At 38.9% G+C, this 27,993-nt stretch overlaps 4 protein-coding genes across 8 annotated transcripts in view; 2 read left to right on the top strand and 2 right to left on the bottom strand.

Moving 5' to 3' along the window:
• The first annotated feature begins 523 nt into the window (after positions 1-523).
• tacr3l (tachykinin receptor 3-like) lies at positions 524-5,849 on the top strand. The gene is made up of 5 exons (XM_085779126.1): positions 524-1,024; positions 1,700-1,888; positions 2,083-2,233; positions 4,376-4,572; positions 4,650-5,849. The coding sequence occupies exons 1-5, from the start codon at positions 657-659 to the stop codon at positions 4,870-4,872; spliced, it is 1,128 nt and encodes a 375-aa protein (XP_085635252.1). The 5' UTR covers positions 524-656; the 3' UTR covers positions 4,873-5,849.
• A 247-nt stretch (positions 5,850-6,096) lies between these two features.
• LOC146991820 (ecto-ADP-ribosyltransferase 5) lies at positions 6,097-9,323 on the bottom strand. The gene is made up of 3 exons (XM_085779142.1): positions 9,105-9,323; positions 8,308-9,011; positions 6,097-6,772 (listed from the first exon to the last, which is right to left on the bottom strand). The coding sequence occupies exons 1-3, from the start codon at positions 9,162-9,164 to the stop codon at positions 6,697-6,699; spliced, it is 840 nt and encodes a 279-aa protein (XP_085635268.1). The 5' UTR covers positions 9,165-9,323; the 3' UTR covers positions 6,097-6,696.
• Positions 9,324-13,519: 4,196 nt separating this feature from the next.
• On the top strand, positions 13,520-22,625 carry primpol (primase and polymerase (DNA-directed)). Its single transcript, XM_085779419.1, has 14 exons — positions 13,520-13,624; positions 14,138-14,504; positions 14,617-14,711; positions 14,813-14,951; positions 18,532-18,679; positions 18,779-18,885; positions 18,983-19,112; positions 19,262-19,424; positions 19,521-19,618; positions 19,709-19,795; positions 20,399-20,507; positions 20,604-20,680; positions 20,780-20,826; positions 20,945-22,625. The coding sequence occupies exons 2-14, from the start codon at positions 14,331-14,333 to the stop codon at positions 21,176-21,178; spliced, it is 1,608 nt and encodes a 535-aa protein (XP_085635545.1). The 5' UTR covers positions 13,520-13,624; positions 14,138-14,330; the 3' UTR covers positions 21,179-22,625.
• The window catches only part of acsl1a (acyl-CoA synthetase long chain family member 1a), a 19,575-nt gene continuing 14,081 nt past the window's right edge, over positions 22,500-27,993 (bottom strand). For all 5 annotated transcript variants that reach the window (XM_085779375.1, XM_085779359.1, XM_085779350.1 and 2 more), the window contains exons 12-21: positions 26,348-26,482; positions 26,048-26,182; positions 25,743-25,838; positions 25,582-25,654; positions 24,850-24,938; positions 24,108-24,224; positions 23,843-23,986; positions 23,649-23,750; positions 23,498-23,569; positions 22,500-22,929 (exon numbers count right to left, since the gene is read on the bottom strand). In XM_085779375.1, the coding sequence (XP_085635501.1) occupies positions 22,789-22,929; positions 23,498-23,569; positions 23,649-23,750; positions 23,843-23,986; positions 24,108-24,224; positions 24,850-24,938; positions 25,582-25,654; positions 25,743-25,838; positions 26,048-26,182; positions 26,348-26,482 (1,104 nt within the window). In that variant the 3' untranslated portion in view covers positions 22,500-22,788. The remainder of the gene's footprint in view (positions 22,930-23,497; positions 23,570-23,648; positions 23,751-23,842; positions 23,987-24,107; positions 24,225-24,849; positions 24,939-25,581; positions 25,655-25,742; positions 25,839-26,047; positions 26,183-26,347; positions 26,483-27,993) is intronic.

The raw sequence follows: 27,993 nt of genomic DNA, 5'->3' as shown, positions 1-27,993 counted from the left end.
GGATTTAGTCTGAACCTCTTTAACTGCGGAGCATGAAGAGACATTTAGAAAATAGTGAGCCAAAGACTGCTCCTTATGTCCAACATTAATGGCCTTGATCTGTGTCACTGAGCTTATGGTTACATAATATACACAAACCTGCATAAAATCCAGAAGCTTTAAGCTTTCCACTCCATGCCACTGCTATTAAGGATTAACTGTATCACACTCGGGCTGACCCAAGGCTCCAGACAGCACTAATGCAGATGGACATGATAGTTTGACATCTCAGCTGGAAAAGAGTTATGAAGTCGGACTCAGATGACTGACTCTCATGGACTGATGCACAATACACACCTGTTGAGTTGGATGAAATATGATTACAGCTGTTTTAAATGATAAACTTGCATGATCTGGATGAATTTGTTCTGTAATAGCAACAATAACTTCACCTGATCAGTGATTGTATCAGGTTAGAGGGGAAACATCAGATTGTCTTCTCTTCTTCTCTGCCTCTGTGGGAGTGATGGCAGGGAGTGGCCGCATCATGACCACTCTGTCTCACTGGTCACATGTTAACACTCTTGCGCGTATGGTGCGCCATCAGAGGTGCCAAAGTGATTTATGTCGCCCTCCGGCAGCGGGCTCTCACAGACCCGGCTCAGGAGACTTGAGGAATGGCCTCTGAACGGGTTGGGTCCAATTCAACCCGAAACCTGACCAACCAGTTCGTGCAGCCGTCGTGGCGCATCGCGCTCTGGTCCGTGGCTTACAGCACCGTGCTGGCCGTGGCCGTCTTCGGCAACCTGATCGTGATATGGATCATTCTGGCGCACAAACGGATGAGGACCGTGACCAACTATTTCCTGCTGAACTTGGCTTTCTCTGACGTGTCGATGGCCGCGTTCAACACGCTCATCAACTTCATCTACGCGGCTCACGGAGAGTGGTACTTCGGAGAGGGCTACTGCAGGTTTCACAACTTCTTCCCTGTCACCGCTGTGTTCGCCAGCATCTACTCCATGACCGCGATAGCCATCGACAGGTGTGGATGCGTGGGTGGGGGAGTTGATTGAAAGTGTGCAATAATAATTTACCTAAAAACAAAATGCAATAAAATAGTTGATTCTAATTTTGTTGAAGAATTAATAAAAAGAGGGTACATTTATCTTACTCATTTGATAGTTGAAGACATGGGTTAAAATGAATAAAAAAATTTGGTATCTTTTTAAAGCATTATTTACAGTCCCTGTAAATATAAATGTGTAAATATATTGACCTTAATTATTTCGTGTTACATTTAAGTTTTAATTTATTTTTTAAATAAACAAATATTAATCAAATGGAAAACTTGAGCTGCATCACTATGGGCAGTTAATGTCACTTATTATTATCAACCACAATTTGTCTATAGCAGCCTTACCTGTGTCACATCTTATTTGGAAATAACATAGAAGAGTATTTTATTTTTCAGTGCTGTTATTTCAAAATATGATGTTTTCTTAACATTTTATTGAATATGTCTTTTAACAGTATCTGACAAGTCAGTGAGTCACAGTGACCCATTCTGCAAATTACCCACTGAGATAATGGCTATGTCTCTAAACTCCCATGCTCATGTTATAGGTCTTGAATTAAATTTAAGATTCAGAAACAGATATTTTTTTTGATGTCAGTGCAGGTTTTGATTCTCATCTCGACAGCGACCTCTGTCCCGTAGGTACATGGCCATCATCCACCCTCTGAAGCCTCGTCTCTCGGGTAAAGCCACCACAGGAGTGATCGTCTGCATCTGGAGTCTGGCCGTAGTTCTGGCCTTTCCTCTCTGCTACTTCTCCACCACTAAAGCTCTGCCTCGCAGGACTGTCTGCTATGTGGCCTGGCCCCGCATGGCTGACGACCCCTTCATGTGAGACAACACCTCTTTGCACCACCTCCTTTTATTGTCTTCTTTTTTTATCATAGCCACCATGGCAAAGCTGGGCTGTAATCCTGTAATCTTATATTTTCATTCCTCTGTGCATCATTTGATTACATTTGTCCCTACTTTTTTTCTTGTGTTTATTCTAAAACATATGGCGATCTGTTTCTTCACTTTCTCAGGTATCATATCATAGTGACAGTTCTGGTCTACCTACTGCCTTTAGTGGTGATGGGCATCACTTACGCCATCGTAGGTGTGACGCTGTGGGGAGGAGAGATTCCAGGAGACTCATCTGATAACTATCAGGGTCAGCTCCGGGCTAAAAGGAAGGTATAATAAACACCACATTAATCCCAGTCTCTGGAGTAGAAGCATGGAGGTAGATCATGCACATGTGTACATAAGGCTTGGCTGCAGATATTTAGTACGACTCAGTTTCATGGTAGTACGCCTGACAGATCCAATAAAAATATTGCACTTATAGTTTACAAATTTGTCAAACAACAGCCTTTGCTGATGGGACTGAGTCACCTACAGTTGCAACAAAACATATATGGGGCATATCAAGGACTGAGGTTTAAACTATTTTCTTGGAAAGCATCTTCCCCATGAAAAAGAAAAAGAAAACACAAAAAAGATTCTAACTGGCTTATTCACAAACATTGTTCAAATAAGTGGTGGTGGTAAGAAAGAAGAAGACCTTGACATTTTAACATCTTAGAAAAAACACCTCAATGGATTTACTTATTATTATTATATTATATTCTCCTAGCAGCAGTGACAATGGTCCACAACAAGAATAGGGCTCCGTGTGTTGAGAAGGAAATCTGCTGTTTGGGGAGGAGGCAGAACACATTGCACACGCAACTAAATACAGTGTGACTGTCAGTGTAACAAACAGTGTGGGCGACTTACAGCTGAGATTAATAAAAATGTGTCATGCAGAGCTTCAGAGCACATTGTGTCAGTGCTGCGCAGGGATTTGACTTTCTTTTGTAGTTCCAATGAATTCTATATTATCCCATAACCACACACATAACAACTGTAACAGTGCAAGTTAACTGTTTCTGCAGCCTAGAGAACAAGAAAAACATGGAGAGGCACTTGTTTTACTGTAGTTTGGCCTCATCACCCAGACGACACAGCCTCTGCTCAGGGTCGAGTTAAACAGGGATTAAGGGCATCACAGCTGGCATGACAAGCATTTATGGAGACAGCTCTGCAGTGTCACAGAATACAATTCATCAGTAAATTCATCAAATACTGATACTGCAGATTATTCCTGTAGAAATTATTCAATGACAATGGAGTTCATGGATGACCTCTTAATTTAATCTCAATTAAACTCATATTTATCTCGTAAACTGAGAGCGGTGACGGAAGCTAAAAATATAAAACTAACTTGAGAATAGATTTTCACTCAGACTTAGATAGCACGCGCACACATGCACACACACGCACACACACACACACATACATTCAGTAGGCAGAACTAGAGAAAACAACAGGTGCAGGTCTGTCATTTACAATCTTTTCGAGTGCCTGATAGAAAAAAAATCATCAGAGGCTCAGATTGCTGGCAAAATTGAGCCAAGGGAGATCAAAGAGATTTATAAATATCAGGAAACAAAGCTGCAAGACAATGTCAGGTTTGATTCAAAGGCCGACGATGACGAGATTTCATGTGGACTGGAGATAAGAGCAGGTCGCTCTCCTCACAGACTCACCCATGAGCTGCTGATGGTACAATAGCTCTGCATTGTGCCGCAACACGCTAATGAGTTCTGTGGCCCCTCTTCTGTCCTACCTAGACCCTCATGGGCCTGGTGTGTCATCACCGACCTTTTCCTCTCTTCATACAGCAGCCATCCTCCTTGAATAGAGATGTCATCACGATCACAATGAAAGGAAATAACAAACTCGCTATACTTCAGGAGTTGCCGTGGCTTCAAAACGTCACATCAAAATCACAGCCACGGTATAAAGTCAGTATAGTGGGGGGGTGGGGGGCGTGTCCAGTATTAATTCCCGTAAATGTTTCTTGTTAATTTTTGGAGATTGTTGTATGTCTTTATTCTGAGGCTTCTTAGAAAGACAAATAAATATGTCTCCAATTTTTTTTCTGTTGGATTTAGTGCTATTAATTGTCACTTAGCAATAATAATTTACCTAAAAACAAAATAAAATGAGTTGATTTAAATTTAGTTGAAGAATTAAAAAAAGTGGGCAAATTTATTTTATTTATCTGAGTTGAAAAACTGCACTAATTACACTAACAATGGTTCTGTTGTATTCAAGTACCATCATTGTGTGACAGTGAGCTACAACATCAGGATCTCAGCCATGTTTAAATACACTATTTACCCCTGTGCTTTTATTGTGTCATGTCACCATTTTATTTTTTCATATCACTAAACCTATTTGAGTGTTTCCCTGCTGATGACTTTTGTATTTCTCTCTTTTCTCCTGCAGGTGGTGAAGATGATGATCATCGTAGTGGTGACCTTTGCCCTCTGTTGGCTTCCGTACCATGTCTACTTCATTGTGACGGGGCTTAACAAGCCTTTGAGCAGGTGGAAGTACATCCAGCAGGTTTACCTGTCAGTGCTGTGGCTGGCCATGAGCTCCACCATGTACAACCCCATTATCTACTGCTGCCTCAACAGCAGGTGGGTACATAACACACACACACAACCCAAAAACACATGCATGTAGACGACAGCATATTTACACATTTGACTTGCAGGTTCCGCGCTGGTTTCAAGCTGGTTTTCCGCTGGTGTCCCTTTGTGAGCGTCTCGAGCTACGATGAGCTACAGCTCCAAAATACAAGGCTTCGACCGGGGCACCAGAGCAGCATGTGCACCCTCTCACGAGTCGACACCAGCATCCTCAGCAAAGACAAGAGCATGTGTTCGCGTGGAAACAGGTCAAGACTCAGCTCTGAGGCCAATAATAAAGACATTTAGTTGTCTCCACTGGACACACATGGCTACATTGTTCTGCCCATGTTGGAGGAGGGGAATATAACTTTTAACATGCCTTTTTTTATGTTGAAAAATGCATTTATTTTGTTTATTCATTTGTTTTAAATTATACAATGCTGCTGCTCATGAATATGAAATCTTAACTTGTTCTTATTTTGTATGTGTAGACTCATTTGTGTAAATAGACAAAGGGATGTGAGGCAAGATCCATCACATGTTATATATTCATATGTGGATTGGTAATAACATTATTTTTACAGAAAAGTTTTAAGTGTTTCATTATCATATTTGTTGTGAATAACCTACTGTATTTTACTAATGGGATATTATATACATGATGTACTGTATTTTATTTATTTTGATTATGATCTTTTGAAAACTATGCTTTGATAAAACATTATTGATGGTATAAACCAATAGGATTTCAATGCTTGGACGATTTATATGTTTCCGATATATATTTTTATTTTATTTTATTTTTTCTAAATTACTTTTGTGTCATACAAAGGACGCTGATTCAACATTGTGTCTAAGAGACCTCCTGTGACATAGTAACGCACTGAGCTCAGACATCTCATTCACTATTATTATTTACTAAGCTGCTTTTGAAATCACATTTGTTAAATGTTACCCACTGCACTATTATATAACATAGTAGTGTATGTATTTGATTAAATGCTGTATTTACTGCAGGCATCATCAGACCAGTACTCAATGGATTGCTGCTATGAGTGTTTCCCTTACTCTGAGAAAGCATGCGTCAATTAATCATGTACTTTTTGTGGCTTATAGTAAGTTACTCCTTTCTGTATGTATCTGTGATTTTGTTTTGTACTGTGGATGTACAGGATGTGCTATACTATTCAGATATTTCATGCAGATTCTAAATCACATTGGTGTTTTACTGTTGTGATATGGTGTGAAAATGCTATTAAAAAGAAATGATTTCTGTGAACAACATTTTTCTTATACATTCTTATTTGTTATAACAGTGATGTCAAATCAGAAAATATGTATGTGTGTCATTCTGTTAGACATGTCATGGACCAACAACATGTTATATTGGTACTGTGGGACCTACTAAATAATGTGAAAGCTGATTGAGTTGTAGCTGTTTCCCTCAACCTGGCACGTCGCAACAGGAAGAGGTGCTCAAAGATCAGTCCTGGAACATGTAGCTGTAAAAAAGCAGGAAGCAAGACAATGGCGGTTCAACCTGTTTATTTGTTCATGTGTTTCTTTTTCCTTGTCTTTGGGCATGGTGTCTTCATTATTACAGGATAGAGGGGAGAGACTGGAAATTCAGGGTGAGAGACATGCAGCAAAGGGCCACAGGTTGGAGTTGAACCCATGTCCGCTGTTTGGTTAGGAAAGAGCTTACATCATTATGCTCTTTACTGGGTTGGCCACTGGGGTGCCTATTATGTAAAGTATTTCTAAAGCTCAATTCTCTCCAAAACTCTCTAAAGGCTGATATTATCAGCTGAAATTTCCATAGGGACCATGTAGCAGCCATGAATGCAACATAAACACTTCACATCAGGCTGGGGACTTCCCTCCCATGAGTTACTTTAGAAATATTGATATGAGTAAATGTGACAGTGTTTAAAATAATGTAGTAGAAGTAATTAAAAATACAATGGCATACATACATTTGCAACCACCTTATACAGTACAGCAGATGAACTAGCAGAGATTATAGAAAAACAGTTGTTCCATTATTCAAGCTGTAAAAACAAAGCATTTCCTCTCCATTTTAGTGACTCAGTCTCAACTGTCTAAGCAGCCTGAGAGAACTGTTTTTGCTTAGCAGCTCAAGACAAAAAGAGATAAAGCCACAAGCACCAACACAAGCCACTGGCTGGAAACATTGGCATGAGACCTGCAGAGAGAGAGAAACCAAAAGAAGGCAGCAATCAGTATATTGTATCATCAAAACATCTTGAAGTTCCTGAAAATCAAATTTCTCAGTCAGTTTCAGGTGGACCCACAGAAAGACGTTAGTTTCTCATGAGATATTTTCTGTGTGTTTTGTTCACTGATTGTTTCTATGAATCATGTCAAGCTGGTTTAATTGGAAACATCGGCCCAAGTTCTGCCTCTAAAATATGAGTTAACTGAATTTTTATAATCCAAAAACCAGCCAAGTTAAGGCAACGGACTAGTGTTTAGGATTTAAGGGAATCTGTTGACAGAACTGGAATATAGTATAATGTGGAATATTGAAAATAACAACATGTGTGGGTTCATTTAGAGATGCATTATCTATTTCTCAGGAAATAATATGCAGTTCTTCATTAAAAAAAAAAAAAACTGATGTATTTATGGTGGCAACATCTATGAGCTTGTATGAATAACATGTAACAGGCCTCAGCAGCATTTAGGATTGCTCAAGCAGTGTTCAATGAAATACGCATCTAATACAATTGTCATAACATCGTGTTTTGAACCAGCCCTAGTATGTTTTTTCCAAGAGGTGGAGGTCTTTTTTTCCTACAGTGGCAGTGCACCTGAATGCACCGTGAGGAGCATGAGGTGACAGCTGAATTCAAAGAACAGAGTGTTTTTCAGACATTCAGTGTGAAGACTGGCTGTGAAGAGGAGGCTGCTGTGCTGGACTGTGTTGGGCAGAAGAGGACTTCCCCCACTTACTTGGAACCCACCCCCCCTCACCCCCCGCACCTTTTAACTTATTCTTAAGAAGAATGTGTAATGCCGATGTCATCATTTCATCCATGAGGTCAGAAAACCACACAGCTGCACAGTTGCACAATAAATGGACGTAAAGTGTTGAAAGTTGATGACAAGGTAGTTTGGCCTCGGCAGAGGTAGACACTCTCCTGGGTGACAGGCTGGTTCACTGATGATGAAATGTTCTTATCAACGCTTTGTCAGTCTCAGCTCAAACCCCGCACACACAAAGGCATGAGGTCACTGGGGCTGGTACGAGATATGACTCAGGACTGATTAAACACCTATGCATTAATGAGTTTTTTAAAAAAAATACAGATAACTCTAAAACAAGCAAAAACAGACAATTACTCAAAGATAATGCTATCAAAGCCATGTTGAATATGATGTGAAACATTTTTATACAACCTAAAAACAATTTATGTAAAGTGCAGTTTTATGTGGATTTTAATAGAAAACATGATAATCACAATTTTATATTTGCTAATTTATACCATAAAAATATATGTCATTTAGAAATAATTTGTTTCATATATTATATATTTATATTTCTTATACCAGTCTATAAGATATTAGATATATGTCATTTAGAAATAATTTGTTTCATATATTATATATTTATATTTCTTGTACTTGTTTAGCAGCAATACGCCTATTATTATTTTTGCTTATTAAGTAAGTACAACACACAAAGCAACATATCTAATTTGAGAAATTGTGTCTTACCGTGATAAGTAGCAGCCGTGATAACTCTTCACACCCGAATGTTTCAAAACAATCACAGTGTAGTCCCCATCATCGTTGTTTATGCTATTTTTACCCTCCACAGTGAACACCTCAGCTGGGGATAGCAACACATCTCTATGTGGGCTGGAGCATATGTTGTTGGCTCTCAGATTGACAAAGAAGCATGAGGTGATGTTTAAAATGACTGAATCATCTCTCCAAAGTTTTTTTGATTCATTATAGCTTTCCTCAGCCATCATGAATCTTCCGAGTCTCACTTCTGAGCCTTGTTTTGCCTCATAGTTATAATCTTCTGACCAACCATACACAGTCTTGCAGTTGTTTGGCTGCTTCTTCATGGAGCTCATGAGCAGGAAGTGAAGAGATTTGAAATTGAAGTCGTTTTCATAGGTGCTAACATTCACACCTTTTGTCTCCACTTGTTTGTTGAACTCCTCTTGAAATAGTTGGTTACCATTAACATACGTCCATAGTGCAATGATCTCTTTTTTTTTTCCTTCTGGCACCTGCTCTGAGCACTTGGTGCTTTTGTCCCATGCTGTCTTAAATTCCACGCTGTCATTTAGCTCTTTTAGGAGGATTGGATCAATAAGCTTCCTCTTGGCCTCTTCACTGCAGTTATCGTACAGGTCGTCAACAGCATCTGGGGCAGAGTCCAGTTGTTTTGTTTCCTGAGCAGCCAGCTTTAATGGATTATAGAAGAGAGGAGATGTTTTCTTTTTCCTAACACAACATCATACATTTGAATAGTGATTTACAAGAGGATTAATACTTACTCTGCAGAAGACAGCTGTGAAAATGATTGTGGCAAGAAGCATTTTTCTGGCGTCCAACATTTTAAATCCTTCTTGTTTCTGGCTGATTCACACAGACCTCTGTAACAGAAACGAGACCAAAGTGTGGCAGGACCTAACTTGACAGAAAGTTTTGTGATGCTATTCAGAGTTCAGGAATGGGATGGCCTGGTTTGGTGCCCGGATACTTTGTTTAGACAAGCTCTCAAACTTCTTTTATCAGTTTCCTCAGTTTCCACCCCCTCGGCCACCTCCCATCCACCCCTACGCACATACTGTACTCTGAAACACACACACACACACACACACACACACACACACACACACACACACACACACACACACACACACACACACACACACAGAAGATACAAAATTAATGTGACTGAAGTTTCTGCAGTGAGATGGAAAGCAGATGGTGAAAATGTTGAGAGGCACATACTTGAAGGAAGTAAAATTAATTTCTGTGAGGACTAAAAAGAAATCAAGTCACTAAACTAACTGATCAATCTCTGTCGAACACTTCTCTGGGAAGTGGGGAATTCATCTCAAGGACGAACTTATCTGTTTCCTGTCAAAGGAAACGTCTCTCCAGTGGAGAGCCCTGATGTCTGCTAATTTGTTTCTCTAGACAGAGGTACAATTAGTGTAGTAGGCTGCTGATTGGCTGCTAATGATTTAAATCCCCACATTGTCTTTATTACTACTTTTAACATAAATGATTCTTTCTTTCTTTCTTTCTTTCTTTCTTTCTTTCTTTCTTTCTTTCTTTCTTTCTTTCTTTCTTTCTTTCTTTCTTTCTTTCTTTCTTTCTTTCTTTCCATTTTCTTCTTTCTAGCCCTAATGAGCAGTGTATAAGATTTAATAAATAGTTTATAAAACACTACACTGAAGTTGCATAAGCTGGGGCTGCTTTGTAATGACATGTTGTGAAATCCTTTATATTAATATAATTTTTTTTTACAACTTTATTTATCATTTTTCAATATTGAAAACATTCAAATAATTGTTTAAGCATTTCCTACAAAAGTTGTGAACCCCCCCCACCCATCCAATATAAATATTCTGTAAACTGTTATAAACCATTTGTTAAATGCTACATTACTACTCACAAAGTCTTAATTGTATGTAGCTGCTAAAAAGCAGAAGTGGTTGGTTGTCTCTATGTAACAGCCTACGTAAGTTACCGTACATTGCATCAGATCTTCAGATCTTTGTCCATGAATAAACCAGCCAAATTGAGGTGTTAACTTGTTCATCTTAGGGTCATGATGAGACATACTCTTTGTATACCCATATGATTTTCTCGGTCTAGTCATCCCCCCTTTTGAAACTTGCCATTCAAAGAACCCTTTCTAATGACAGGAGACAAAATCCACAGTTGTCTTCCTGTGGAGAGACTTCAGCTAACTGAGTTTACAGTTTTTCTCGATTGCTAAGACACATTTCTCGAAAGCTTCTCTCATTTTCTCTAAACTGTGAACACAAACCCCAATTTTCAAGCTACATTCACAAAACCTCAGACTCTTCTTGCAAAACCAAACTTTCACCTCAAAACAGTTCAATCTGTGCCCAAAACTGAACTTTGTTGCCAAATCGTGCCCCAAGTCAATCAAAATTAAAAACACTACTGAGCAGTCACTAAACACTACATAGAAAAATAGAAAACACAATGCTCAGCACATGAAGCTGTAGAAATAAATGTTTATCGTTCACTGTAGGCTAAATGCATGTTGCAAAACAAAAAACCTGTGCATTTACACTGTAGCACTTCTCTCCTTCCCTTTCTTTCACCCTCCTCCTTACCTCTCCACATCCATTTCATCCCCTTTTCCTTCCTTCTTTTTTCTGCCCAGTTCATCCCTCCCTCCCTCCCTCATCCTTTCTTTCTTCACCCTGTCGCCTCTCATCTTCTCCTCTTGCAAAACAAAAAACCTGTGCATTTAGCACTTGTACATAGTAAAAAAAAAAGGAGTACAAAAAACAGAAATCTTGTGCATTTACACGTAGCACTTGTACAGTACAAAGAAAAACAGAAATCTTGTGCATTTAGCACTTGTATACAGTAAGCCTACGTAAAAATAAAGTACAAAAATATAGAAATGAGAAGTGCACAACTCAGCCACAGCGTAATTTCTCTGTACTGGGTCAGACCACAGGACTTCATCCTGAACTGGCTTACAGTATATGTGCCCTCACATCATTGGACACAAGTGTTATCAATTTTGAGTTGTTGTGTTCAACCGGTGAAACTTGTGCTTTACTTGTGTTTGACTTTTGCCACCTGTGCTCAGCATTTTGCAGCACAGGTGCATCACAATGAAAATGTGTTGGTAAGATGTGTCTAAACAGGTGAAAAGTGCTGATGGTTTTGCCAAAGAGTGACTGATTCAATCAGTGGGTTCAGGCAACTGAGAATTTGGTTCAGACAACAGGGTTTAGTGTTTTAGCAATTGAGAAAAACTGTAATAAGTGAGGTGGTAAGCTTTTTGGGTTACATGAGTGAAGACACACCAAACTTTTCCAGCCACACCTAACTAATGGTCCATAATGGCTCATTTAACTTTTTTGATAGATAAGAAAGAATGGCTTGAAATTAGTCAGCAGAAAGATTTATGAGACACATCAAGCTGACAGTAAGTAGCTATTTCACTTTGACTATTGGAAACTTGATAATAATAATAAAATAAATACTTTTTTCATCCCCTGGAGGGAAATTCAAATTGTCCAGCAGCTTACATAACCTAAAACTACATGATATTTTAGCCTATATGTCCATTGTTATGAAAGTGGTAAGTAACAATTACTGTATGTAAAAAGAGAGCAAGGCAAGGCAAGGCAAGGCAAGTTTATTTGTATAGCCTAGCCCATTTTTTCAAACAGCTGTCTCAAAGCCCTTACACAGCATCATAACAACATCCTCTCCACTGAGGAAAAACTCAGTGGAATATGGAGAAAAAATATGGAAATGTAATCGTTCAGTTACTAACAAGAGCTGATGAAAGCAGCTTCTGGTGGGCAGACTGGGCCATATACAGGAAAGGCAGGGAGAGCAGACCGGGGGTAGCCTACTGGTGGGCAGACTGGTTTATCAGCAGGGAGGGCAGGAGGTGATGCAGGTGGTGGTTGGTGCAGAGGGTGGAAACACAGAGAAAGTGGGAGACACCAAGGCCAAGGTGCAACAGATAATAGGAGAGGAGAGGAGAGGAGAGGAGAGGAGAGGAGAGGAGAGGAGAGGAGAGGAGAGGAGAGGAGAGGAGAGGAGCGGAGCAGTCTCTGGCAGCCTATATGGTTCAAGGTTACCTGAACCAGCCCTAACTAAAAGCTCTGTCATACAGGGAGGTGTTAAGCCTGCACTAAAATGACTCACGGAGAGAACTGGTGGGAAGAAACTATATAGGAAAAAATATTTCCATGGGCCTATTGTAGCTCACAAAGTCGATAACAAACTGCACAAATACTCAGGGCTGTATGAGTGGTGTGTTCCTCGGTAATCCCTCGAGATGGAATTTGTACTCCCATTCTGTCAGGCCATGTTCAGTGTCCAGACCTCCTTCCTTCCTTCCTCTCTCCCTTCCTCACTGTTACAGTGTTGCTAGAGATATTTCTGGAGTAGGTACTGTGATCAGAGCACTAACGACATACAGGAGCAACAGGAGAGGGAGGGGTGCTGGACTGACATCCCATAGATTCTGTGGATATCCGCTATCAGAGAGAGCTATGGTTTGGCATGGCTTTACAGAAATGAAGTGTGTGTGTTTGTGTCTTTTAATTATTAACAAACAAGCACTCGGAATAATGTTTTCAATGCTAAATAGCCCACTTCAAAAAACAAAGTCACACATTGTGATAATTATTCGTTTGTGTGAATGTATTTACAACATAATTACATTAAATGCATGCATTAAGTCAGCATTTATCACTTTATTTTATTAACTAAATTAGTTAACTAAAAACACAGCCTGCAGCTTAAACCACCTCACTGTTGAACTTCTCAACAGAGAAGTGATTTTTTTTTTTTGAAACGATGGAACACCAAATACAGCTAATCTGTTATAAATTGTTATAATATTTAGTTGCATACCCTATCAGTATCGTTTGTTTACGTTTTACCTTTAGGCTTTTATTTTGAAAATATATAATGAGAGGTTAATAAAAAAAAAGGTGTAAATGTATATGCTGACACAATGCACATGCTGACACAAGCCGCAGTATGTGTTTTTCAATAGCTGAACTACTCTTTTTTTTTATTTTTTAAACAAACACAACAGGTTGGGATAAAAGCCTGCTGCGTATTAATGTTATTTGAACGAACCACACGTTTTTTTTTTTATCACCGGAAACAGCACTACTTCCGCTTCCGCTCCCGTAGTACGCGCCAAAAAGAAAACTGACCAGGCGTAGAGACGTGTGTTTATGTTCCTGTGTGAACTGTTTTCTAAAAAGAAATACATGGATAACAAACCTCACGGGGCTGTTGTGTCACTGCACCTCAACTAACGGTGAGTTACATCCAACTTAACCCCGATGTCACTGCGTTAGAGTTGAGTTTAATGTCTCTGAATTAACTTTGATACTCACGTCGGGTATGAGCACTGTACACACTGTAGAAATACTCCATAACAAGTGATGTGGAAAATCTTTGTGTGCAAACAGAAATAAAAACTTAAACTATTAAAAAGTAGCCAGTGCAGAAAGATATCCCCTGGATTATGACATATAACTGCAGTAAAGAGACATTGAACAACAAATACTAATGCATTGCTCCTTTTTATTTCCTGAAGCTAGTAGTAATAGTTAATGTGGCAAGTTTGGGAAACTTTCTCCTTATTATCTCTCAGGTAGTTGAATCTCTTACTGTTGTCAGAGATGTTTCAATTGTGTGGTTGCTTTTTTAAGCTGTTGTTTGTGTTTGTGTGTTAATTTTTTCCACCCCATTCATATCTGTGTGGATTAACTTTAAAAGCAGAAATATTAATATGTAATCCACTGAATTTGCTTTTTTTTTTGTCCAGGTAAAAGAATTAGAGGAGAGTCTTAGTTTGTGCATCATCTCTGTACAAATCTGAGATTTCCTACCAGCTCCAGTGCATCCACATTTTACTATACTTGACCTCTGACCTCACTTTGGAGGTGGACAAAAGATGAATACGTTGCCTTGTAGGTGCAATAACCAGTCACGTGCAGGTAGTTAACAAGCATTCGAGGATGAGTAAGTGGGGAGACCGCCTGAAAAAGGTTGAGCAGCTGGCTCATTCGTTCCAGCGCCATCCTCTGACCACGCGCTACAAACCCCGGCTGTTGTTGTGCCAGCCCTCGTCCGTCTGGAAGCTCTTCCCTCGTCAGTGTCTGGCTATCAGCTTTGCTAAGAGCTGCAAAGAGGTAACACAAGACTCTGCTGACACTGGAATATCTCATCAGTCTGCACCTCAGCTGTTTCATCCTGTGTCAGAAGTCCTTTTCTATAAATGTTTTTAACATTTTCTCCTTTTAGGCTGTTCATGTTTTTGCCCTTGAAAAAGAAAAGACGGACCTTGGTCAAAGGATCTACCTGGTTACCAGTTACAGTGAACTGTGGCATTACTACAGGTAAATATTAGCCCTTAATCACAAAATGAGCTGTGTCTTCTTTCATGTTTTGTAAAAACAAATGTGCAGTGACAGTGATTTATCTCTTCATATTTTTTCAGGACTTACACTCGGTCCTTGATGCACTGCTATGAAGTGATCCCAGAGGGCACCGTCTGTAAGCTTTACTTTGACTTGGAGTTTCACACGCCTTCAAACAAAGGGGCTGATGGGAAAACTATGGTGTCCTCTCTCATCCAGGTATTTTTGTATCTTCATACACAATTTATCCTTCTGTTTTGTGTTTGGACATTTGTTTTGAACTACTTGCATCACATAAAAATAATACTTCAATTGCTGCGGGTTTAATAGTTGAAAAGCCAAAGAACATGATGTGAATGTGTTAGTAGTGTCAATATCAATACATCCATTTATTTACTTTATTGTGCAATTGTGCAGCTGTGTGGTTTTATGACCTCATGGATGAAATGATGACATCGGCATTACACATTCTTCTTAAGAATAAGTTAAAAGGTGCGTGTGTGTGGGGGGGGGTGGGTTCCAAGTAAGTCGGGGAAGTCCTCTACTGCCCAACACAGTCCAGCACAGCAGCCTCCTCTTCACAGCCAGTCTTCACACTGAATGTCTGAAAAACAGTCTCTTCATTGAATTCAGCGGTCACCTCATGCTCCTCACGGTGCATTCAGGTGCACTGCCACTGTAGGAAAAAAAGACCTCCACCTCTTGGAAAAAACATACTAGGGCTGGTTCAAAACACGATGTTATGACAATTGTATTAGATGCGTATTTCATTGAACACTGCTTGAGCAATCCTAAATGCTGCTGAGGCCGTATGCACTGTTACATGTTATTCATACAAGCTCATAGATGTTGCCACAATAGTGTTATAAAAACATGGCGATTATTTTTCTATTATGAATCACATAAAAGCATGACAAGCATGACAAGAAAAGGCTATGGGGACTTGTAAATAATCTTTCAGGAAGGGCAGTAAAATCCAGCCCTACATTTCTGGAAGTGGAAGGAACATTTTTAACTAAACCAGAACTCATTGCAAATTACTTCAGTGAGTATTTCTGTGATAAAATAAATAATTTACGAAGTAAAATGCAATCAACGAATAATGATACTTCTGTAGAAATAATTAGGGAACTGATTATAAAGAATAAAATGTGTAAATTTAACATTGAAAGTGTAACTGTATCAGAGGTGGAACATCTAATCAAAAAATGTAAGGATAAACCCACTGGCATAGATTATCTGGATATTAAATTTCTAAAATTGGTATCTAATCTTATTGCTGTCCCTTTTTGCCATATTATAAATTTAAGTATTAGAAAAGGTGTCTGTCCACAGGCATGGAAAATAGCAAAAGTTGTTCCTTTGTCCAAGAACCCAGCTGTACCTTTCTGTGGTTCCAATAGCCACCCTATTAGTTTGTTGCCAGCGTTAGGAAAGATTATGGAGAGAAATATTTTTGATCAAATTCAAACATATTTTGAAGTGAATAACTTAAATACAGGAAATCAGCACGCCTATAAATCAGGTCATTCCACATGTACTGCTCTGACACAGATGGTTGATGACTGGCAGGGGGAGTTAGATAATAAAAATTTAGTTGGTGCAGTGTTGCTTGATTTGAGTTCAGCTTTTGATATTATTGACCACTCTCTGTTATTGGATAAGTTGAAACATTATGGATTTACAGTCACTGCATTAAAATGGATGGAAAGCTACTTAACAAGTAGGAAACAAATTATTTATTTTAATGGAAGTGCATCAAAAATGAGACATGTGACATGTGGTCTTCCCCAAGGGAGCTGTTTAGGACCATTATTATTTTCTGTATTTATTAATGAACTACCTTTTGTTTTGAAGAAGTCTAACATCGCTATTTATGCGGATGATTCAACAATTTATGCCACTGCCCCTTTAATAGGTGAACTGAACAACATATTGCAATTGGAATTAAATTTTGTGGCTGAGTGGATCGGTAATAATAAATTAATTCTCAATGTTGGCAAAACAAAATCTATATTGTTTTGCTCAAAGTATCAGTTCAAGCCTGAACTAACCACTTACATTAAATATAAATAATATTTTGGTTGAACATGTATATGAGACAAATCTGTTGGGTGTAACTCTGGATCATAATTTATCGTGGTCCAAACAAATCGATACTGTAGTTGGCAAAATGGGAAGAGGAGTGTCAGTAGTGAAAAGAATTTCTAATTTTCTATCTCCAGATGTCAGGAGGCAGGTTTTGAATGCTTTGGTTTTGTCGCAACTTGATTATTGTTTAGTAATTTGGTCAAGTACTTCTGTTAAGAACTTGAGGAAATTACAAGTTGCTCAAAATAAAGCTGCACATTGCGCTCTATTATGTTCTTATGTTATCGAACTAATGTGATCAGCATGTATGATAGTCTGGGTTGGCTACCTATAAGACATAGGTCTACCTATGCTTTGTTGAATTTTCTAAGAAATACACTTGTGACACAAGTACCAAAATTATTGTATGACAAACTACACTCCCATTTTGCCCAACATAGTTATCGAACAAGAAGTACATCAGAAGGGAGGTTCATATTGCCGAGAGTGAGAACAGGTATAATTCAGAGAACAGTTCTGTACAGAGCTATGGTTGCCTGGAACTCTCTACCAGTTCATATTGCTCATGAAAGTAACAAAGATCGGTTTAAATTGCTGTTAAAACAGTATCTCTTAGAATTTAATGAAATATGATTTAATATAGGTTATTAGAGGACTCGCTACAGTTGTGGTTGTACCCTCTTTCTTGGAGTGTATTTGTGTGAGTTGTTGAAGTGCATGGTCGCAGTTACTTCAGACAGTCAATGCTTATTATATGATCCATTTATTTTTTATTTTATTTTATTTTTATTTTTTATTTTATTTACTTTGCAGTTGTACTTAAGGTATTGAAGTACTGAATGGATGAGTACAGAAATTATGATGTCTGTGTTGTCTGTCAAATGTCTTGTCAGATTTTTTCTGTGGTTTGTTCATTATTAGGGAGCCTTGTTGTTTGTTTTTGTTGTGTCATGTATAAATGTGTGTTTTTCATGTGTATATGTGAATGTATGTTTCTTATGTGTTGATGTGAATGTTTATGTGTATGTTGTGTGTATGCCGGACCCCAGGAAGAATAGCCGATGCTGTTGCAGGTGCTAATGGGTATCCTAATAAAGAAAGAAAGAAAGAAATGACTAATCATTGCTGCTTTACTTATTATTTACTAAGCAAAGAAAACCATACCACTGACTGACTGATAACTGATTGATTGATTCATTGACATCATCGAGCACTAAGAAAATTGCCATAAAAAATGTTCAAAACGTCTGTTTGTTTGACAGTTTAAAACAAGATTTATAAATGAATGAATAGGAGTATTGTAACAAGGGCATGTCATGTAATTAGGGTCTTTCTAACTTCATCAGACTGAGATGACTTTTAGTTTTTTTTAGATTTAATATGTGTTTGTTTGTGTTAATTTAATTTTGCAGTCACAGTACAGTAGTTGAAAATGTTGGTTTCTCTCAAGTAAGTAAGTGCATCTTTTTATTTGAATTAATGAGGAAACATAAAAGTGAGAATTACTGAACTGGAGAAGGTTCACTGTTGATGAGCAGAGCGTGATTTGTAGAGGTTCTCGTTCTTTATTAGAGGTTTTGACCTTTACATTAAAAAGTGAAGTGTTGGACGAATCATCTGGTTCTACATGTGTGTGTGAAGTGCATGTTGCTGTGTTACCTTAAAGATGCAGCATGTCTTTATCTGTCTGTGTTTTGTTTGTTGACAGTACATGTGTGACAAGCTTATGGAGGTCTATGGGATTGGATGCTCAGTAAAAAATGTCCTCAGTCTTGACTCCAGCACAGAGGAGAAGTTCAGTCGACATCTCATCTTCAATCTCCAAAATGCAGCTTTCAAAGACAACATACACATTGGTATGTTTAATGTTCCTTGTAGGCAACAGAAACGTTTTGTTTGGCTTTTGTTCCAAATACATTTTTATTAATATGTGATGTTGATTTTTATTTTTTAAGGTAGGTTTATCCATGCAGCTCTTAAACCCGTCCTGAGCAATGTCAGAGGTGGAAGTTTCCTGAATGATGGGATGAACTCAGACGCAGAAAACAGTGAAACACGGTTTGTTATGCACAAGTGTAAAATAGCATATTCTAATTTCCGTGCTTTCTTCACTATGTTTGACTCGATGATTTACTGACAACAGACCTGCTGTTCCTGAGGCGGAGGCCTCACCAATAGAGGAGGTGGCTCAAAGTCCATCAACTAAGAGGCGGAAGCAGGAAGAAACAGACCTCAGCTTCCTCAAGGTGAAAAACAAGGATGGACAAGACTGTCTGTTTGTTGATCTCGGTGAGAGAAACCACACACTTTTACCTTCTTTCTCCAACCACATCCACTTTACTTGGGTTAAATAAATCTAGGAGACATTTTACACATCATTCTTTGTATGTCGTGCCAGTTCGTACATATGGATAATCACTGCAATGGCTACCATGTAGGTGTCTACACCAAGAACAGGAATTTCCGTCTTTACAAGTCATCAAAAATGGGAAAAAATGCTGCGTTCAGCGTAGCAGACGACAACCAGTTTCTTCCCAAACCTGAGAAGGGGGTCTCCGTGGAGGAAAGCATATTCTTGGCATCACTGGTCTGTAATGTGAGGTACAACGGCCACCCATGCAGATTCTTCTGTCTGATGTAAATGTTAATATTGCCAAACACACACAGCTTTAAGGTTCATTTTCTGTCTCTCATCAGCTTCACAGGTCAGAGGATTCTTACGTGGGACGTCCCACAAACAAGGGAATCAAATACCTGCACTCCTCATCATCAGCTGGGATCAGCCCCAAAGCAAAGTAACACTGAACTGACATATTTCGGCATATCACCGGTTGATATTTTCTGACAAATATAATTTTCATTTATGTAACTTTTTCCATCATCAGGCTCCCTTTCTGGCTGCCTGATGTCTCCTCATCAAGAAGTGGACAACTTTGTACTAACGGTGGTTAGAAAGGATGGAATACAAGGAAGTAAGTGTTTGTTCTGCGACAGGGTGTGGGGCCTGGGGTTATAAATAATGTTGATTTTCATTATTTCCAATCTGCTTATTATTAATCCAGTTAAGCAATGACACTTTTGGCTTGAAGAATATCAGAGGAACAAAATAATATCACAGTTTCCCAAAACCTGATGACTTCACATGTCTTTGTTTAACCTGGCGAACTGTACAAACCATACAAGATTAGTAAAAACTGTACAAGATTAGTTCAAACCTGATTGATTGATAAATTGATGAATCATTTGTCAGGCAGCCAATTAATGAATTGTTTCTGCTCAAGACAACATGTTTGTCCTACCTGGGAGCAGTCCACAAGTATCTGTGTTTTATTTGTTTCAAAAGCTACTTTTAAGGGAAAATTCAGAGTTGTTATTGTTGTAGCTGAGATCATCCTGGACATATTATTTATGTTCAGAACTGTCATGTGCAAATTGGTCTCACATGTTTCCCTGCCTCGTGCAGTACATGTTTTGCTTTGAGCATTTGATGAGTTGCTGTGTGGGTGTGGGTGTAATGTAAATCATCATTTTTATACAGTGTGCTCAATTTCTTCCATGTTTCTTTACCTCACCAGGCATCAGGCAGTGGAACTACTTTGTGGCAGAACAGCTCATTGTCTATGACATTGCCAAATACCGCTGGTGTGAAAATGTAGAAAGGTTTCACAAAAGCAACAACATAATGTACGTGAAGTGTGTTTCATGTCCTGTAGAGTCGGTCCGTGTGTGTGTGTGTGTGTGTGCTCCATCTGTCTAATTTGGTCTCATCCTCTTTTGCAGGATTGTTGTGGATTTGAAAGAGGAGGCGTGGTACCAGAAGTGTCACGATCCCGACTGCAAGAACTTTAGATCCTCAAGTAGGTTACAGGACTTTAAAAATCTGACCTGTTATACGTATATTTCTAAGAACTTAGTGGCACAAACTGTATCTGAGGTGATCGTGTCTCCTCTCACAGGTTACCCACTGCCGCAGGAGATCTGTGTCAGCTACATAATGGCACTGGTTTGTTTGCTTCATTTTAACTTGCATCCTGGCTCTGTTTACGTTCAAAGACATTGCTTTTCTTCACAACATACAGCAGCAGCTCATGACCATGTCATGTGCTTTCTCTCCCTGACAGGATGAGGAGGACCAGGCTTACTTAATGGATGATGATGGCAACATTGAACCCAGCCCGGCAGCGAACCAGGCCCCACAGAGCACTGCGTGTCCAGAGGAAGAATCTGCTGCTGTCTGGGGAGATGGACAGGATGATCAGGACTATTTAGAGAGCCTGGACCACTTTGAGCAAACCAGCGGGGAGATCTCTGATCAGCTTCTGCTCGGTTGCATGGCAGAGTTTGACCGCCAGTAGAAGGTAATGTTGTCTGGCTGTACAACAGTATCAAAGAACTTTGTTAGGACGTTACTATAAGTCTTTCTTCTCAGCAATTTATACGCTGTACAAAAACATGTAATAACTGGTTTTGAACACAACACATCTGTAAGCAGATATTAATTATATGAATGTTCATGAATGCATTTCTGAACAACTCACTCCCCCTGTAGACATCCGAAAGTGGCAGCAGTAGTAACTCATGGAGAAATACACAAAAGTGAAAGATTTTGCTAAAAATATTTCACATTAACACTTAAGATATCCTTACAGCTGCAAACAACTGTATTGGAGTGTTAAAGAATCTATCAAATATCTATTATTTATAAATAGGGGGACTTAAATTAATACCAAGGTACACATTAATGCACTTTATTGACAATTGCAAGAAAACCAAAACATATGAAGGATTTATCAAAAATATAATTTGCATTATAAAAGACATAAACTAAACACCACAGCTCTGGAAGAAAGCATTTATTTGGTACAGTTGACAAATATAGATACTGTACTTTTAACTCCACCCAAAAATAACGCACTGTTGCCCTTTTCATGACATGACAAAAACGATGATAACATGGCTGTCAAAGAGTCCTTGACATGACTAAAATGTGCATGATGATCACAATTTAGCAAGAAATGTCTGACTTCACAACAAAATTGTGTTTTTAAAACAGCTGAAGTGCTGTTTCTCACCAGACGGAGCCTCATCGAAAGGACCTGGAATTTATTTAGAAAAACTGGCTCCTTCATATGAAATGTGACACCAGTGATACCCAAACTTTCCGCCAAATACGAATGATATAATGGCACTGAAATTTAAAAGGAGGGACTGCACGTAGAGAATTGTAACATTCAATATTTTCCATGCAGCGTTAAAACAACACAAAAACAACCACCGAAAAAAGCACAAAATGTCTGTTAAACAACATGATTCCCAGAAGGCTACACTCAACTACACTGTGCACTTTAGCCTGCAGCAATTGAGAAACATGGGAATGCAGGGAGTTAACAACAGAGAGTATCAGGCACAATACTCTGCATACACATTTCCAGCAGATACACTATTTACAGGGTGAATGATTACGTTAAATATCAGCTTAAATAGATTACCAAAAAATTAAATAGTCTGATATATAAATAGGCTATATTTGTCACTGTTGTAAAAGCATATTTATAAGATTTCTTTCTAGCTCCCAAGAATTAAACCTGACTGAAATGTTTGCAGAGGTGTGACCTTTCTGACAATGGAGGAGTCAGACTTATTGGCAGTTAAGGCATGAGCACATCACATTTCCCCTTTGTCTTTTTTTTTTTTTTTAGCCGTCATTCTTGTATGAGTTATACCAGTAACACAGTGGCATGATCTGAGATAATCTGAACTAATTAGGCAGTGACAGGATGGAAAATTCAGCCGTACAATCATACATGATGTGACGACGATACATAGTTTAAAAGAAGGCCCCTACAAATTGATAAAGATAATTACTGGCAGAGAAGTCGAGGGAGATGTCCTTCACTAGGCTATTTGGTTCTGGCAGTGCGCTCTTAATGATTGTCACCTCCCAACATTACTCCTCAAGCCCAGTTTACATCTTAATTTTGGCATAAAGTTCATCAATCTGCTGTCTGAAGTGGTTTCGAAGCTCCGTCCTCTTGGCCTTCAGGGTGGGGGTCAAGAGACCATTCTGCACAGAAAACATCTCGGTGTGTAACGTGATATCTCTCACCTGCAGAGAGGAAAACAAAGACCACAAGACAAATGAAAACCAAGAAGAGAAAACAATTATTGAAATAGTGCAGCCGCTAATTATTATTATATATCACCGATTAGTTATTCGGAAACTAATAAAAGGCGAACACAATTTTCTAAAGACAAAAGTGATGTCTTCAAATTGCTTGTTTGTACAAGCACTTGTCAAAAACTTCTCACAGATTTTTAGTTTGCTATCATATTCTAAATTGAATAAAATGTTAAAGGTAATTTTGCTTGGCAAAAAGCAAACCAACAAAACAACTGACAGCTGCTGGTTGATTTAATTGATAGATTGATCGTTTCAGCTCTTTTTAGAGAGGGGGAGAGGACTTATTGAATTAAATATGTTGTTGCATGTAAAGAGGTTTCTGTTAGTGGACCAAATGCAGCAAACTGGTAAAAAGCTGCATGACATCATTCCCCCACTCTCTGCCTCCCAATTTCCTGTCTCTCTCAACTGTCTTATCAGTTAAAGGCAAAAAGCCCCAAATACTTAAAACAAACAAAAAAGGCGAATGTAGGTCAAACATGGCAGCAGTCACCTGTTCAAAAGACTTGAGTCCTCCTTCTTTGCCGAGCCTCAGGATGTCCTCAAGAATGGCCTTCTTCACCTCCTGTACACAGTTACAACAGTGTCAGGCATGCACAGAGAGGGGTCTGTATGTTGTGGTTTCTCATGGTAACATATCTGACCTTGCTTTTCGACAGTTCAAGGTAGGACCCTTCCAGTCCCTTTTTCTTGGCCCATATCGGTAAAAAGTCTGGATCGGTCACCACTATCCCCACAAGACAAGCCTTAAAAACACAACACAGATAACATGAGGATCACATGATATCAAGCCACCATTAGTGCATATACAGTGATTTAAATCAGTGTAGTTACTGACCTGTAAGCTGTCGCCATGTACATATATCTGGGCCACTGGATCACTGCGATTATAGATGGTTTCTATCTTCTCGGGAGCGATGTACTCTCCCTGTGCCAGCTTGAAAATGTGCTTCTTTCTGTCAATGAGCTTCAGGCTGCCGTTCTGACAGAGCAGAGGAGAAACTCAACTTGAAACAGAATCCAGCACCTAATGCTTTGACACTTGAACTTAAATAAGAGAAAGTTATATTTTCAATATTGGCTATCCGGCCTGTTTTACTTACAGGAAGCCATTTCCCAATGTCTCCTGTGTGCAGCCATCCGTCTTTGTCGAGGGCCTCAGCTGTTCTCTCTGGATCTTTGAGGTATCCCTGGAAAACATTTGGTCCTTTGACACACACCTAAAGCGACAGAAAATAAATAAATAATTTATAGTGATTTTAACCCCAGCAAAAACACAATTTCACATTTTACTATTTTTACTCTTTTACCAACAGACATATTTAGATGCTCCTGTTCCATATCTATCACTTCAAACGGACATAACGCTGCAAAGTCGCCCTCGTGAAAATATCGAGTGATAATAAGTTGCGTGAAGAATACAGAAAAAAGTTTATGAGAGAAGTGTAAAGCTGTCATACAGAAAGCAGGCAGCACATTTTGTACCTATCACAGTTTCACATACATAGCGCCCCCCAGCTGTGAAGAAGAGGGGTTAAAGTACAGTTAGACAATGTTACAGACACTTTATTTGATACTGAAATCCTGACTCTGTGTGACTTGCAGCTGCTGTTCAGAGATGGAAAATGAAGACATTGTTTTAGAGTAAAACTCACTAGCCATGTTCACTGTGATGAAGGAATGTGTTATACATGTTATTTTTTGTTGCTAAGTTGTTTATTCTAATGCCAACTGAATGAGTAAGTTAAACTACATTTGTGTTTGCTGTAAAGTCAAAGCAAATAAAAGTCGCCCCCCACCCAGCTGCTGTTTGTATTTGATCTATGATGAAGCAGAACTCCTCACCTCTCCTTCTCCATTGGCTGCCAGGTAATTCATTTCTGCCACATCCACCAGTTTGATAGTGTTGCAGGGCAGAGGAGGCCCAACGTGACCTGACCACACAGAATAGTGACATGACATGGTTGGAGATAATAAGGAAAGAAAAGCTTATGCACGCCTTTTAAAAATGTACAGACACGTAGGAGAAGACCAATGGCCGACAAAGTGACACAGACAATATTCCTGCACACTGGCAACACTCATGATAGATTATGGATTCATTAAGAAAACAATGTTTCGGTCTTCAGACCTTGATCAGGTAACCTGACAATGTAGAATGAGAGAACATCCTAAATAGGCTGGGTGGACCAATCATATCTCAAAAAAGATGACATAATTCATTAAGATGAGTAACATAAAATAGGCTATCAGCATGGCATTATCCGTCAGCAACATGAACACTCAGCTTCCAATAACAGGTGATAAAAAAGCTGAGGTGCCATTATAGGACATGTACATTTACCAGACTGATACAAAAGTTGGAGCTAGAATAATATCCTCATAAAGTTAAGGGTTTTCTAGCACTTGTGATAAGTTATAGATGTATTATAGTTATAGATTTATTAAGAAACCTTTTCTTAATAAATCTATTACTTATTGCAAGCGTAGACAGTGTGCTGGAGCATTTTCTGCTTCACTTTGAGGTAATACAGTAAATGGTACTAAACTAACAGCAACAGTAAGTGGATATTTTACCTGCTGTCCAGTCTCCCGGCATCGACATGGAGCAACCGGCTGTACATTCGGTTTGACCGTAGCCTTCATAGAACTATAGCCAAACAAAATAAGCATTATTGGTGATGTGCATGAACATATAAGAGCTGTCAAACAATCAGTGAGGTGTGCATGTGGCTCACCTGACAGCCCAGAGCAGCTCGCAGGAACGTCAGGATGGTCGGTGACACCGGCGCCGCTCCTGTGATCATGAGTCTCACTCGACCGCCCAGACTCGCCTGCAAAGTGTGAAACCCAACCGTAAAACTGACGCACTGGCCAGAGTTTAGCATGCATCAAATAGGATTGAGAATGTTATAAAAACTTAAATGAAATAAATAAATGTGCAAGATTTTTTAAACCAAGCAGAAGAGGTTTTTTTTTTTTTTTTTATCCCTTTAAGAGTTTAAGAAAAACGCGGGATGCTTTTATAACACGTCATGTTTACCTGTACTTTTTTGAAGATGAGCTTGTCCCACATGCTGTCCCTTCTGACAATGCCACTCTTGAGCTCTGCCTCCTTCCTCCTGTAGGCAAAATCCAGTAACCATCTCTTCAGTGGTGTGTTGGCCTGACCAAATACCTGTGGAGATGTTGAATGCATTTTTTAAGTTAGATTTTAAAGGAGCCCTGCCTTGGACAATCAATACATGGGATGAGAAAAGTGAGTGATCAATAAATAAATTACAGTCAGAGAAAAGAATTATTTCTCAACTCAACAACTTAAATATGCAATATAAGATCTGACCTTGTCAAACATGCGGTTGAGGAGACGTGGGACCACAGGGAAGACTGTAGGCTGCAGTGTTTTCAAGTCATCCATTAAAAGTCGAATGTCCCCCTGGAAGTAGCCGATTCGAGCTCCATGGATGAGAATGACTCCCTGATGAAAACACAGCCGCTTATTCACCCTTGTTCAAGTTAAACACAGTGTGAGGTTTCAGCCACAAGGGGGCGTTGTTATCACACTTAAAGTCACTCCACCCATACTGTTTGTTATTTAAACCTAATGCTGAAGTTTCCTACATTCACGAACTCTATGTTCCCTAAAGTCAAAGGTTCGTTAGACATGAATGAAAAACAAATTAATCAGAGCAGCTAAGAAGGACATGAAGTCCACCAGCATTTCTGCTGCATATTTCCTGTTAAACACCACATACAGATTCATATACTGTTTTAAAGCAACGTGTTTTTTTTTACATACACTCACAGGAAATCTCCAGCTTTAATGCTGATAACATGCTCATGCTTTTAAAAAAATGTTTCTGACTTTGAGGTATATAGTTTTTGTACAAAACATTTTTATATTTTGAGTTTGTGATGTTCCCAAGTAATTTATTTGTCACAAAGCAGCTGTAAAAGAACACTTCCTGTGTAAAAACTTGGAAAAACTGTCAAAAATGAACAGAATTATTATTTGAATATATTTAAAGGTTGAATATGGAGAATGCTTATTAAAAGCTATATTTTTTCGACAATAATACATCCAGGGGCGTTTAGAGGGGTGCAGAATACAAGTATTGCTTTTTCATAAAAATAAAGATATTTAGTGTGAATAAATCAATTTAAGAAATTTTGACGGGTTCGACAATGACTTCCTGTTTACCTCGTACCAGCCAGTAGCCAGCATTAGGGGTCACTTCTCCGCTGTTTTGCTAAACCTCCTCCTGGTCGTGTGCATTTGTTTTCAACTAAGCCTTTTATAATCAATCGGTGGATCGATGGATTATCATATACATGTTACGATGTGCGTATTTGTGTGGTCTTATCTGTCATAAATAAGAGATCATGGTTTACAGGACGTGTTTGTGTCGCGGACTCGCGGTGCTACCGAGACAAGAGCTGTGACACCGGGTCAGAGGCTCTGATCGCAGGTTTGGTTTTCAGTCACAATGTGGAAGGAGCCTCCACTCTCCCTGTAACAAGTTACTAGTCATTTATCTAACATCACTATTAGTCCGAAGCTGTTTAATGAAGGTAAAAATTAAACATGAGGTAAATATCCTGCGTAGTTCTTCTGCTCTGTGCAACTCTGATCAGAGCAGAGTCCCTAGCAACAGTGTGTCATACTGAGAAACAGTCTGCCAACCGACTGCTGGAATTATTTTTCTGTTGACGGCTCCATATTCAACCTTTTTGTTAAGTATCTACTTAAAGAATAAGTAAACAAGAGTAAGAATTGAGCATTGGATTGCAACTGTTAATAAGTTTGGATACTCAAATTTCTGCTGTTACTCACAAATGTACTGAGATACAATAAAAGTTGCAGGTGTTAAAAGTTAAAAGGAAGCCCATGGCAACGTGCAACTAAACCAAAAAATGTAAACTTACATGTGAATAGCAGAGCACTGCAGTATGAATATGCATAAACCTCCGACGCATTCTCATATAAAC

Source organism: Trachurus japonicus, chromosome 1, assembly GCF_045865225.1.
Source record: "Trachurus japonicus isolate A0001 chromosome 1, Traja_1.0".
NCBI lineage: Eukaryota > Metazoa > Chordata > Actinopteri > Carangiformes > Carangidae > Trachurus > Trachurus japonicus.
This window is presented reverse-complemented; position numbering and strand designations above follow the sequence as displayed.